Genomic DNA, 13,613 nt, shown 5'->3' on the forward strand with positions numbered 1-13,613 from the left:
GTTTTCACAAAAATGGGTGGCAACTTTTCCCGTCGTTCAACTTCTTTCTCGCTCACGTCAACACGAACTGGTTTCCACACAATTTTTGAGCGTCCTTGCTTAAACCTGGCTTTGCAGGTAGCGCATCGGCATTCTTTAGCTTCTTTAAATCTACCGATCCTCCTTTTTCTTGCCGTGAGGCATTTTTGCACTTTTTAGCACTTTTCATGAACTTATATCAAGGAGTACCTCTCTCGTTGTTGGTTCCCAAGGGAGTTTATCAATTCTAGAAGTTTCTGATGTCTTTTAAAATTACTTGTCTACTTTGCTGTAAAGCACATCGTAGGTACCCTTACCCGTGTAAAGATCTGGAGCAGGCAGTTTCATTGTAGACCTCGGATGCAGGTTCTGCGACGACTTCACAGTCAACACAAAGTTTTCCTATTGTTTGGTGTACTTGCATGCGCACGTAGATAACTCTATGCCTCGCTCTATGCACATAAATTCATTTACCGATATTCACGAAGTTCCACTGTAAAAACTCCAACCACGTTGGATAAACGATGCTTTTTGCAACATGCTTTGTTTTTGTTTACCATCGCTCTGTCACTCATACGAAGCATGAAGCACGTTTGTGTTCAAGTTTAGAATTAGACTAGCGAACTCAAACACTTTTATCGCATTTACAACCTAATTAGAATTACCTCCATTCTAAACCACCTCCAACCATGCCTCCACCGAAGGCGAAACTGCACAAAAACACCGGCAAGCTCAAATCGATTCCGAAGCCTTCGGGAACACCCCCACGACCAGCACCGGCCTCGTCCAGCAATGGAACTTCCACGGCGAGCGACGCAGCGGGACCATCCGAAGCCGACCGACAGTTTGAGCTGGAGCTGTACTGGTGCATACAGCAGCTGGAGAACTCGCTGAGCGCACCCCACATCCGGGACAACAGCAAGAAAGGTAAATTTGTGCGAATCGTTTTATGGTTTTATAATCACCAGGCCGTAATAATGCACATTTGATTCAAATTTATATTTTGGCTGTGTTTTAAAAAAAAAATTATGGGTTCGTAGATCCATTCTTATAAATACTCAAACGATTTCCAACGGTGCCTGAAGTATTTGGGCAAATGCACGAATTAAATTTGCTGCATAACACCCGTGGGCACAAGGAGTCGTAGAAACAGTTGCGAAGACAGCAAACCCATCTCTTCCGGGATAAGAAGCGTCGCTTGGAAGTGTTGGAGTGCCAGGACATGGAACAGCTGTATTGCTCCGACGAAACGGCGGCCCAAAATGTGCCGGGATAAGGACGGGGGAATCTTCGACGAGCACCATGTTAAGCTGTTTGTTCAGAGGCGGAGTACCAGGACGACGAAAGATACAACATCAGCGGTATGGTGGACGGCGGGGACAGACCAGCACCCACGAAGAGGGAAGTTAGGGATGCCATCAAGAAGCTGAAGAACAACAGAGCAGCGGGTAAGGATGGTATCGTTGCAGAACTCATCAAGATTGTCCCGGAAAAGTTGGCGATCTGTCTGCACCAGCTGATTGTCAAGATTTTTGACACAGATCAGGTATCGGAGGAGTGGAAAGAGGGAGTTATATGCCTGATCTACAAGAAGGGGGACAAGTTGGAATGTGAGAACTATTGAGCTATTACCATTCTCAACGCGGGCTACAATGTGCTATCTCAGATCATCTTCTGTCGTCTCTCGGAACGAACAAAGGATTTCGTTGGGACGTACCAAGCCGGTTGCGTGGAGGGGAAATCGACGATGGACCAAATCTTTTTGCTACGTCAAATCCTCAAAAAAAGTCGCGACTACCAGATCCCGATGCACCATCCGTCATCGATTTCAAAGCCGCGTACGACTCGATCGATCGCGAAGAGCTATGGAAGGTTATGTACGAGCACGGCTTTCCCGGGAAGCTGATCAGACTGGGGAAATCAACGATGGACAGGGCACGGTGCAGCGTGAAAATTTCGGCCGCGATGTCCGACACGATCGAATCTCACAAGGGACTTTGACAAGACGATGGTATCTCCGGCCTCCAGGCAGTTCATCTGGCAGAACGTTCGAGGAGGTGGCTAGGAGTTACACCGAATCGGAACGGAAAGTGGAGAAGGTTGGACGATGCTCGAGGAGGACCTGCAAATGCTTGCAGTTTTCGAACGGCTAGTGCTTTGGACGATCTTTGGCGGCGTACGTGAGAACAATGTGTGGCGGAGAAGAATGAACCACGAGCTGGCGCAACTCTACGGCCAGCCAAGTATTAGGAAGGTTGCCAAGGCAAAAATGCCGAACGCGCTGTAACCAAACCAGACAATTGGGTCCTAAAATGAAGCTTAGATTTATAATATTATTGTTTACAGTGATAAAGCTTATTTTTCTAAGTACAATGACCCTTTGTACGACCACAAAGAGTTTAAAATGGCTTTTTAAATCAATTTTGAAAAATTAACCTCGCGGTCCTTCTTGACAGAAAAGCTCCTACTTGACAGCTCGTTCCAAGGGGACCATAGTTAATCCATCGAAAAAATGTTGTCTTGTCATTATTTTTTTTGCATTAAAATGAAAAAAAGTGATCAGAAATGGTTTTTGATCGTGTTTTTTACCGTTGTACATAAAAATTTACATAGGGCTTTAGTACCCAATTAAAAATAAATTAAAGTGTTGAAAACGGGGGTTTTGTTCATTTATATGTGTTCAAGATTTTTCAGCCAGGAAATTATCTTTACCGAAAAAGCTCGTACGATTTTTTGCCTTCCTCACCTCACTGAGGCAAGGCTATAAAATCACTCAAAAATTGAACTTTTTAAATAAGCCTCCCAGATATACCTTTACGTATACATATCGACTCAGAATCAAATTCTGAGCAAATGTCTGTGCGTGTGGATGGACGTAGAATTTTTTTTCTCACTCACTTTTCTCGGAACTGGCTCGTCCGATTTTGTCCGGATCTATGTTTTTGGATTTGCCTTCAGGTTCTTTAAGTCTTTTTTAAATTTCATCCGGCTTGGTGCAGTACTTTAAAAGATATGCTCAAAAAACTGTTTTGGTTGATACTAAAAAGGGTCATTATTTACATAATTTGAAAGCTCCGGCGGATAGCTGTCGGAACTTTACGCTCAGTGCACGCACACAAACACTGCAGTGCTTTCAAATGGTTCATTAAATTTATCATACCTAGATGGCAGCACTCAGATGTATAGTGTCTTTACTAAGTAAGCGTTAGCCAAAGCTTTCGTAGTGTGTGGTTGCAAGGCTTTTAGGAGGAAGGCAGCAACCACCTTCCGGTGGATTAAGTAACGTTTTTTTATCTCAATACACTTTTATAAATTCCCACTTCCAGTCGAGGACACCCTCAAACTCATCAACACGCTCAAATCGCCGAACCAGCCGCTGATCAAGAAGCGTCAAATCATGCGGACCAGCTTCGGTGACTACCGGGCCAAGATGGCCGAGGAGGAGCGCACGATGGCGTTGGCCGCCGGAAGCGTGGGCTTCGACGCGCCCAAGAAGAAGGCCAAGTATCACTTTGTTAAGAAGGCCGCCGTCCTGTCGGGGGAGCGCGACTTTCGGTTCAACTTTGCCAACATCCAGCTGGACGACGGGGGAGAGGGAAGTGGCGGTGCCAAGCGTGAGGAAAATGGTGCGCCGGAGGCTACGGAACGTGTGGTGGTGCCCGGGTGTGGAGTGATAGCGCCGTCGGATAATACGTTTAGATTTAATTTTTCGGTTGAGAATTAGGGATATTTGAAGAAGAAATGTTTATACAGAACTATCCGTGTTTATTCAACGATCCGAATTACATTCACAGTGGCTTCAAATATGTTTACTTCTTCACTTTGTTAGATTGCAGTTTTTAAGATTTTAGTTTGCTAGAGTAGAGTTGTTTGTTTTGCTTCTTTATGATTTGGACTAATATCTCAAACACGTACAATTTCATTTGTTTTCGATTGGTTCTCCCATCGTTACTATCTCTCTCATTATTCTAGTTTGCTGGAGCAGAGTTTGACCGGCCTGCACGAATTACGAATAACTATTAGCGATATTCTTCGGGAGGTCGCGCTCCGCTCACGAACCAAGACAGCGCAGTGTTGTTTTTTTTTTGTAGTAAAAATTTGAATCATATAAAAAAAAACTTATCGCAGTGACGAAGACGACGAAGTGACGCCCGCCTGTTAGATTTATTATTTACGACATTCAGGTTATAACTTCTGTGTTCCGTGTGTTTTCAGTGGGTATTTTATGCTTCCGGGCGCTGGGCAGAGAACACCTCATTTCTTATCATCTTTCGCTGAAATAATAAAAATAAGAAAGGTTAAAACGTCCCAACTCAAGTAAATAAGTCCTCACCTTTCTTCTCAGCTTCGCGACGCGCGGCCGCCTCCGCCCGGTGCTGTTTGATGATTGCTAACCGAGCCAGATCGGCCTTGGCCTGTGCCGTTTTGCCCTCGGCGTGTCGCTTCTGGTACGCGGCGTGGGCCTTCTGCTTTTCGATCTGTTCCCGCTCCTTGCGCGACAGCTGCGGTTTCTCCTCCTCGTCCACCTCCTCCACCTTCTGGAAGGCCTTCTTCTGCACCCGGTTCGGATTCTGGATCTCGATCACCGAGCTGGCACCCTTGGCTTCCTCCTCGGATTCGCTCGACTCGTCATCGCTGCCCTTCTCGCTTCCCTCCTGCTCCTCGTCTTCATCATCGGACGAGGACGCTTCCTGAGTTTTCCTCCACCTGCAGATAGAGCAAAACAATTTTAGAGCGTTTGCCGAATCGCAATTACTCGATCTCGACCGACTTTTTCTTCTCTTCGTTCTTGCGCTCCTCCTCGAGCTGTTCGGGGCTCGTAAAGTTACGATTGCGTCCCTTGTGGTTGACGTATTTTCCTGGGGCGGAAGAGAAAGAAAAAAAAATCAACACTTTCGCCCATCGAAAAATCCGCAAACCCACCTCGTGGCATGCTGACGAAACTGGTCCGGAAATAGCTGAAGCGTAATTTGTCTAGGCAGAGGGGATGTCCAACACTTTTGCACAATGATTTTTTTCACTTTTTGCGAAAAAAAAAGCCAACAACAGAGCGAACCCACCAAAATCGAACGCTTTTGCCACCACGAAAATGCGAAAATGTCAGCGCCTGATGGCAGGTGAGAAACGTCAAAAACAACAAAGGGGAAAATGTGCACGAGCGTGTACTAAAAAACAGCGCGGAGAAATCTGCACGCAAAACGGACATTAGGTATAAATTCCTAATTTTTAGGTATAATCACGGACGAACGGACATGACACCACGAACAAATTTCGCTTATTTTTGTGAGGCAAAATTCAAATTTCAGCCGAATAAAAATACGTTAAAACCGCGTTGAAACACTAGCGCCGCCAGTGATCACGTTGGCGAACTATATTTGTTTAGATACTATTCCTTATTCAGTCAAAATGTTGTCATGTTGCGGTGATTTGAAAATGTCTGTATTTTATCCGCTACCAATAGTTTCGCAATGTGCGCTGTTCCTTTTGCGGTGAACGGTAGTTGTACAATTTTGATTGATAACAACAATACCATCTGGAGCGAATCATTTGTAAATAAACAAATCAAGTAGGATGTGGGAAGTTTATGCTGAATTTAGGAAGTTTTAAGCTCGCGATTCTGCATCGAATTTCCCGCTGTCGTAAACAGGAATTAACAAATATGTCGATGCCGTTCCTCCACTGTCCAGATTTTCATCTTTCAACAAACCTAGATTGCAAAGATATGTTTGGTTTGTTAAATAAACGCAATGTGGTGTTAATTTTCATATGTTTTTATTTTTCGCTCTACAATTAAGATGACTAAGCTTAGCATACATAGAGATCTCCACGGATTCTCTCACGCACACCATGTTTCTGTATTAGTATTTGTATTTAAAGTATTGTTTTGGTTTTGATCGATTGTGATTGGCTGAATTCCAAGCAGCTGATTTTGTTTACACTATTTTCACGCAGACATAGGCAAATCGAGTAGACATCCCGCCTGTAAAAACCAGCTGTTTTCCACGTGCTCGTGGTATAACAAAGGACACAGCTGATTTTGACAGACGAATCATTCTACTCGATTTGCCTATGTCTGCGTGTAACTAAATTCCAAACTAACACACTCTCGCGCGTGGATATCTCTATTGGAAGCAAATTCGCGCATTTTTTCCGTTTTCCCATTCCGTCGGGTTTAACGTTCAACTCGTCCTTGGAGCTCAACCAAACGATCCGGGTTAGCCACGACGTGTGTGCTGCTGGAGTTGCACGTCTTCGGGATTTCAGCCGACGAGCCAATATAAATAATTAGGCAAACTGCCAAGTGAGCAAACGGCGAGGCAAACTGTCAAAGTTTGTTTTGACATAAGCGTTCGCGCTGTGAAGGCAAGCAGAAAAATGAATAAGAAAAAGAACAAGAAGACCCGCTTCAAAATTCAAATGCTCGTGTCATGTCCGTTCGTCCGTGGTTTTAGTACGAGAATTCCTATATTTTAGGTATAATTGTAGAACCAAAATACCTTAATTTTAGGTATTTTCTGGAAAAGTGAGGGGACCAAAATTACTTATATTTAGGTATAATCCAAGATGGCGGACCATGGTTATTCCTTATTTCTAGGTATAAATACCTAAATTTGATGTATTTTCTGGAAAAGTGAGGGATCCAAAATTACTGATATTCAGGTATAATCCAAGATGGCGGACCATTATTATTCCTATTTTTTAGGAATAAATACCTAAATTTGAGGTATTTTCAGAAAAAGTGAGGGATCCAAAATTACTAATATTTAGGTATAATCCAAGATGGCGGACCATGATTATTCCTTATTTCTAGGTATATATACCTAAATTTGAGTTATTTTCTGGAAAAGTGAGGGATCCAAAATTACTGATATTTAGGTATAATCTAAGATAGCGGACCATTATTATTCCTAATTTCTAGGTATAAATACCTAAATTTGAGGTATTTTCTGGAATCGAGAAATTAAAAGTGAGAGTGTGTGCGTGCAACATGGAGTTAAACTTTTCAAAGAGTCATGGTAACCTTCACAGCATCTTCATAGAAAGTTTAACTCCATGTTGCACACACTCTCACTTTTAATTTCTCGATAGTGAGAGATCCAAAATTACTGATATTCAGGTATAATCCAAGATGGCGGACCATGATTATTCCTTATTTCTAGGTATAAATACCTAAATTTGAGGTATTTTCTGGAAAAGTGAGAGATCCAAAATTACTGATATTCAGGTATAATCCAAGATGGCGGACCATGATTATTCCTTATTTCTAGGTATAAATACCTAAATTTGAGGTATTTTCTGGAAAAGTGAGGGATCCAAAATTACTGATATTTAGGTATAATCCAAGATGGCGGACCATGATTATTCCTTATTTCTAGGTATAAATACCTAAATTTGAGGTATTTTCTGGAAAAGTGAGGGATCCAAAATTACTGATATTCAGGTATAATCCAAGATGGCGGACCATGATTATTCCTTATTTCTAGGTATAAATACCTAAATTTGAGGTATTTTCTGGAAAAGTGGGGGATCCAAAATTACTGATATTTAGGTATAATCCAAGATGGCGGACCATGATTATTCCTTATTTCTAGGTATAAATACCTAAATTTGAGGTATTTTCTGGAAAAGTGAGAGATCCAAAATTACTGACATTCAGGTGTAATCCAAGATGGCGGACCATGATTATTTCTTATTTCTAGGTATAAATACATAAATATCTCAATATTTTCTGGAAAAGTGAGGGATCCAAAATTACTGATATTCAGGTATAATCCAAGATGGCGGACCATTATTATTCCTAATTTTTAGGAATAAATACCTAAATTTGAAGTATTTTCAGAAAAAATGAGGGATCCAAAATTACTGATATTCAGGTATAATCAAAGATGGCGGACCATGATTATTCCAAATTTTTAGGTATAAAAATCTAAATTTGAGGTATTTTCTGGAAAAGTGAGGGATCCAAAATTACTGATAATCAGGTATAATCAAAGATGGCGGACCATTTATTCCTTATTTCTAGGCATAAATACCTAAATTTGAGGTATTTTCTATAAACGTGTGGGATCGAAAATTACTTACACTTAAGAATAATCAAAGATCAAATTAGGTATCCAAGCGATATGCAGGCAGAAGAAAACAATGGTTTATATGATATTAATATTTTTATTTATATAAAACACAACTATTTCATAAATGTTCTCATCTAAAAATGAATATTAAAATTTAAATTATATTTTATTTTTTCAATGCATCTATATTCTTAATATTAAATTTATCTTTTTTATAAATATTTTGGTTTTTTTATGTTTTAATTTTTTAATAGTTAAATATTTCAGTATTTTAATATTTCAATAGTTAAATATTTAAAAATTTTAATATTTTAATATTTTAATATTTTAATATTTTAATATTTCAATATTTAAATATTTAAATATTTCAATATTTTAATATTTTAATATTTTAATAATTTAATATTTTAATATTTTAATATTTTAATATTTTGATATTTTAATATTTTAATATGTCAATATTTTAATATTTTAATATGTCAATATTTTAATATTTTAATATTTTAATATTTTAATATTTTAATATTTTAATATTTTAATATTTTAATATTTTAATATTTTAATATTTTAATATTTTAATATTTTAATATTTTTAAATTTTAATATTTTAATATTTTAATATTTTATTTTTTTAATATTTTTTAATATTTTAATATTTTAATATTTTAATATTATAAAATTTTAATATTTTAATATTTTAAAATTTTAATATTTTAATATTTTAATATTTTCTTGAATATTTTAATATTTTAATATTTTAATATTTTAATATTTTAATATTTTAATATTTTAATATTTTCATATTTTAATATTTTCATATTTTAATATTTTAATATTTTAATATTTTAATATTTTAATATTTTAATATTTTAATATTTTAATATTTTAATATTTAAATATTTAAATATTTTAATATTTTAATATTTTAATATTTCAATATTTTAATATTTTAATATTTTTATATTTCGATATTTTAATATTTTAATATTTTTTTATTTCAATATTTTAATTTTTAAATTAGTTATTTTCCAAGAGTTATGCAGGCAGAAGAAAAACAAAATTTTAAATGTACGTACCTAAAATAAATATTTAATGATTTGAATATTTTAACATTATAATTTTGTATAATATTTTATAATAGAGTTGCGTTGGAGAATTTGAACGGTGTGCGTCGCGGTCCTCACGCAGGATTTTCGTTGCCATTTCCGTCTTTGTTGGCCCCCCGATTGTGCGTGTGTTTCGATCCGGGTGGTTTCGGGATGTTTGACAGTTGCGTTGGAGAATTTGAACGGTGTGCGTCGCGGTTCTCACGCAGGATTTTCGTTGCCATTTCCGTCTTTGTTGTCCCCCCGATTGTGCGTGTATTTCGATCCGGGCGGTTCCGCGTTTTCGCATTTTAGTTGGTTTTATCTTTCCACAGCCGGCTGTCTAAGATTGAATCATTTATGCTAAACATAACACCAAATAACCGGGAATAGCTTGGGGAATAGTCTCATCCGCATACTCCGACTGATTGCCTTGAGAATGCATAATACATCACACCATTAAACAAAATTTATTGATTATTGGGTCGCATCATCATCCTCTATGTTGAATCCTGGCCATTACCCTTACCCACTAACAAATTCCCAAGTAGAAGTAGTTTTCCGGCACACGCGGGGGTGTGGATATCGTATAGAACCCACCCTTGGTAGCAGCCTGTGCTAACTAACATTCCCGTCCCATTCCCTCGAGATCTACAAACTGACATGGCGGGCGCCGTTGGTGGCCAACGACTGTTTCCTATTCGCACCGGCTCTAGTTTTGATGATCGTGATGTTTTATCTTTTCAGCGCATTCATGCATGCTGTTGATAAGGGAAACATCATTTGATCGTTGAAGCGTGTGACCGGTTGTGCTGATGGGATATTATGGTCCTGTTCAGCAACGGAGAAGGACAACCATGGGTGGTCTCTCATGCTCATGCTCATGCTCATTATAATTTTGTATAATATTTTATAATATATCTTTAATATTTCAATATTTATTTATTTTAAATATCTTTTATTATTTTAATATTTTAATATTTTTACAACTTCAACATTTCAATCTTTAAATATTTGGAATTGTAGAATATAAGATTTTTTGGAGTTTTAAAATGTTTGGAATTAGAGATTTTTAAAATTTTCTCTCTCTCCCCTCTCTTTCTATTTTCTCGCTTTTCCTGTTCCCTGCTATCTCTCTCTTCCCTTCCTCTCAATTTAACTTTTTCTCTTTCTCTCCTACCATCTCTCCCTTTCTTTCTCTCCCATATTTTCTCACCTCTCTCTTTCCCACCTTCTCTCTACCTCTCCTACTCTCTCTCCTTCTCCTACTATCTCTCCCTCTCCTACTATCTCTCCCTCTCCTACTATCTCTCCATCTCCTACTCTCTCTCCAACTATATCTCTTATCTCTCTCTTTCTTCATCTTTGCCCCTCTCACTCCCACTTTCTCTCTCTCTTACTTTCTATCTCTCTCTTCCTCTACCCTCACCCTACTCTTTCCCACATTTTCTTTCGCTCTTCCCCTCCAGCCTTCTCTCACAAACTCCCCCTTTCTCTCCCTTTTCTACTTTCTCTCTCCCTTTCCCATTTTCGCTCTCTTTCATTCCCTCTTCTCTCCCACTTTTTCTCTCCCTCTCCTCTTCTCTCTCCCACTTTCTCTTTCTTTCTCTCTTTCTCTTCGTCTACCCCCACCCATTCACTTTCAGTCTCTCATACACACACGAGCACACACGAGCACACACACACACACACACACACACACACACACGAACACGAACACTTCCACAAACGCATACATACACACACCCGCAACGTCCAACCAAATCACAAAAAGATAAAAATTGGTTCGTCAAACTCAAACTCGATACAACTTTTCATTCACACAATCGCCACGGTCGCACAATCTCCACGGTTGGGGTCCGTTTATACTTCCCCTTTCCAGCTCTTCCGCAAATATCCGTCCCGAGATCCGTCCTCCTGAGTACGAGAGGGAAGTGGCGGCTTTTTTAATTCCGCCGGGAGTTGAAGGTTCCGTCCTCCTCCTCCTCCTCTTCCACAAGTACGCGAGCCACACTTCCTCTAACAAGGATGCTCCGGGTTCCGTTCTCCGTGCAGAACCGGAGAGCCACTTTTCTTCCTGCACAAAACTTACCTTGCCAAAGTTCCTAAGTTTTCAGCAGCACTGGGGAACACCAACTCACAACCACGAAATTATTTTGTTTTGACTTGTCAAAACGTGAATCGCAATTTTAGAACTAAAAAAATACTAAAATTTAGGAATTTTTAAGAAGTACTTCAGTGTTCTAAAAAAATCCTAAATTTTAGGAAGAAAAAAATACTAATTTTTAGGTATAATTTGACAAGCTAGAACATAAGTTCAAAAAATACTAATAATTAGGAATTTATACCTAATGTCCGTTTTGCGTGTGTCAAATCGCAGGGTGATTCGTGCGACAAGAGCAAATTCAACGATCTAGTACTGCTTCGTACAATTTCGGCTACACCAAATTTACAGTGTAGAAATTGACGTTTGTCCTTTGTGATTGTTTTCAATCGCTCGATGAATCAAAATCTATTTTCCTTCCGATTCGAATTTGATGCTGAACTTTTTCCCGATTCTCCTGGAACCCTTTTAATATTGTGCAAATCGCAACTCCTCATATTTATGTAGTGTCTCGCGGTGCGTGCGCGGCTAGCAAAAATTCTTCGTAAACTTTTCCGCAAAAAGAGAAAACACAAAACCAGCGAACAACCTCACAGCCAGAGCCCGAGCTGTTCATCGTCGTCCATGGAGTCAAACTTGAGTCGGATTCTGAACATGAATCGCCACCAGCTGAGTGGCCAACTGTACAAGTATACGAATGTTATGAAAGGTAGGTAAGCGAAGTTGATCCTTGTCCCAGCTTTAACAAATTTCGTTCCAGGATGGCAGTACCGTTGGTTCACGGTGGACGCACAGGCCGGCCTGCTAAGCTACTATCTGTGCGAACCAACCAACGACGACTCCAACCCGAACATCGTGGGAAACGCACCACGCGGTCAAGTCCATCTCGCTGGAGCCGTCATCTGTCCGAGCGACGAAGATTCCAAGACATTCACGGTGAACTGCGCGTCCGGAGACATGATGAAGCTGCGCGCCGGTGACGCGCGCGCTCGCCAAGAATGGGTCGACGGTCTACGTGCCATCGTAGAGTCCCACTCGAACACGACGGCGTCCCTCGCACCACGTGACCAGCTGGCGGCGCACGACGCCTTCGGAGCTGCCCGCCAGCAAATGCAACAGTGCGAGCTAAGTAACGCTGCGTTGGCGCGGGCCATCGAAAATCTGACCTCGCCGCTGTCGCCCACCGATCCTGATCTGCTCATGTTGAAGGCGCTGTCGGCGGCCAACACGCACTGTTTGCTGCAGTGCCTGGGGCTGCTGCAGCGACACAACGAACTGGCCGATGCCCGGCTGGAGCCGACGTTTTAGCCCTAAATGTGGGAAGGATTTTCGGGTGCATTTATGCGTTGGTAAGTTTGGCACGCCGGGGCCGGAAGCTTCTTAGTTTGTACTTACAGCTGAGCTGTTTGCAATAACGGAACACTCCACAGAATAAGCTTTTTCTGCACAAACACTTTTGCTCTAGGATTGTGCACCGCAATTTACTTCTTTAAAGAATAAATAGATGCATTAACAAATTACATTACAAAGTGGTTATTATTGCAACTGTAGAACTACCGAAAGCAACTCCGGCTAAAGCGCCATAATGTTGAGAATCAGGGGATAATAGGGGAAATCATCCTGATTTTTATTAATTCAGGACTTCTAAAATTCAATCTAGAAAATTAGTTTTTATTATTATTAATTATTTTTTCCAGATAATCATGCGTTTTCTGAAAAACGCATTTAAATGTTGAGCATCATTTCTCAATTCCCATTTTAATATAAAAGCAACTGAAGATACTTGATCATCCACATTCAATAAAACATTATTTCCGTCATTATATTTAAGAAAAATAAACATAACATTTTTTTAAATCACTCTGCTGTCATTGGTGGGGTAGCTTTATTATGATTAGTTTTTCTTCGCCGAATGTACATGGCGCTTTTTGCAAGTGGAGGTAAAGTTTTGTTGTGATTCGCTTTTTGTTCATGTTGTCTTTTATTTGACAGCTGGACAGGGCTATATAAACGATATAAACAGGCACTGAAGCTGCCAGAGATTTTGTTTATGTTTCTTTAAATATTTAAAATCATTATTAAACAGTCTTTACTGCAGTAACTTTTGCTAATTTTTGGTGGAGAGGTAGCTTATTAGGAGTACTTTCAGAATATGCAATAACCCAAAAAGTGTCAAAATGTACATGATGCCTTTTGAAATGTTGCCGTCGATTTTTTGATTATTTCAAATTCTGTTTTTTTTTTTTTTTTTTTTTTTTGTTAAGTCAGTATTTTATTTTCTGTTATTTTCCACTTTTTGTTTTTTTTTTCTAGGTTTTACACTTTTAAATTTAA

At 39.3% G+C, this 13,613-nt stretch overlaps 3 protein-coding genes across 3 annotated transcripts; 2 read left to right on the top strand and 1 right to left on the bottom strand.

Annotated features, from left to right (window-relative positions):
• Positions 1-582: 582 nt before the first annotated feature.
• LOC6046812 (UPF0488 protein CG14286) lies at positions 583-3,773 on the top strand. The gene is made up of 2 exons (XM_001863918.2): positions 583-945; positions 3,345-3,773. The coding sequence occupies exons 1-2, from the start codon at positions 708-710 to the stop codon at positions 3,740-3,742; spliced, it is 636 nt and encodes a 211-aa protein (XP_001863953.2). The 5' UTR covers positions 583-707; the 3' UTR covers positions 3,743-3,773.
• Positions 3,763-5,148, bottom strand: LOC6046815 (28 kDa heat- and acid-stable phosphoprotein). Its single transcript, XM_038255759.1, has 4 exons — positions 4,942-5,148; positions 4,790-4,877; positions 4,352-4,725; positions 3,763-4,292 (listed from the first exon to the last, which is right to left on the bottom strand). Exons 1-4 carry the CDS (start codon positions 4,949-4,951, stop codon positions 4,273-4,275), a joined length of 492 nt encoding a protein of 163 aa, XP_038111687.1. The 5' UTR covers positions 4,952-5,148; the 3' UTR covers positions 3,763-4,272.
• A 6,496-nt stretch (positions 5,149-11,644) lies between these two features.
• Positions 11,645-12,804, top strand: LOC6046816 (oxysterol-binding protein-related protein 11). The gene is made up of 2 exons (XM_001863920.2): positions 11,645-11,988; positions 12,040-12,804. Exons 1-2 carry the CDS (start codon positions 11,904-11,906, stop codon positions 12,585-12,587), a joined length of 633 nt encoding a protein of 210 aa, XP_001863955.1. The 5' UTR covers positions 11,645-11,903; the 3' UTR covers positions 12,588-12,804.
• The last annotated feature ends 809 nt before the right edge of the window (positions 12,805-13,613 follow it).

The sequence above is a fragment of the Culex quinquefasciatus genome, chromosome 2 (assembly GCF_015732765.1).
Source record: "Culex quinquefasciatus strain JHB chromosome 2, VPISU_Cqui_1.0_pri_paternal, whole genome shotgun sequence".
Classification (NCBI taxonomy): domain Eukaryota; kingdom Metazoa; phylum Arthropoda; class Insecta; order Diptera; family Culicidae; genus Culex; species Culex quinquefasciatus.

What these genes read in the sequence shown, in the direction of transcription:
- LOC6046812 (XM_001863918.2), top strand. Translation starts at nt 708, where the DNA reads ATGCCTCCACCGAAGGCGAAACTGCACAAAAACACCGGCAAGCTCAAA. An exon ending in CCGGGACAACAGCAAGAAAG is followed by an intron (nt 946 to 3,344) that starts GTAAATTTGTGC and finishes TCCCACTTCCAG; the next exon opens with TCGAGGACACCCTCAAACTC.
- LOC6046815 (XM_038255759.1), bottom strand. An exon ending in AAGAACGAAGAGAAGAAAAA is followed by an intron (nt 4,726 to 4,789) that starts GTCGGTCGAGAT and finishes CTCTATCTGCAG; the next exon opens with GTGGAGGAAAACTCAGGAAG. An exon ending in TCGCGAAGCTGAGAAGAAAG is followed by an intron (nt 4,293 to 4,351) that starts GTGAGGACTTAT and finishes TTATTATTTCAG; the next exon opens with CGAAAGATGATAAGAAATGA.
- LOC6046816 (XM_001863920.2), top strand. Translation starts at nt 11,904, where the DNA reads ATGGAGTCAAACTTGAGTCGGATTCTGAACATGAATCGCCACCAGCTG. An exon ending in GTATACGAATGTTATGAAAG is followed by an intron (nt 11,989 to 12,039) that starts GTAGGTAAGCGA and finishes ATTTCGTTCCAG; the next exon opens with GATGGCAGTACCGTTGGTTC.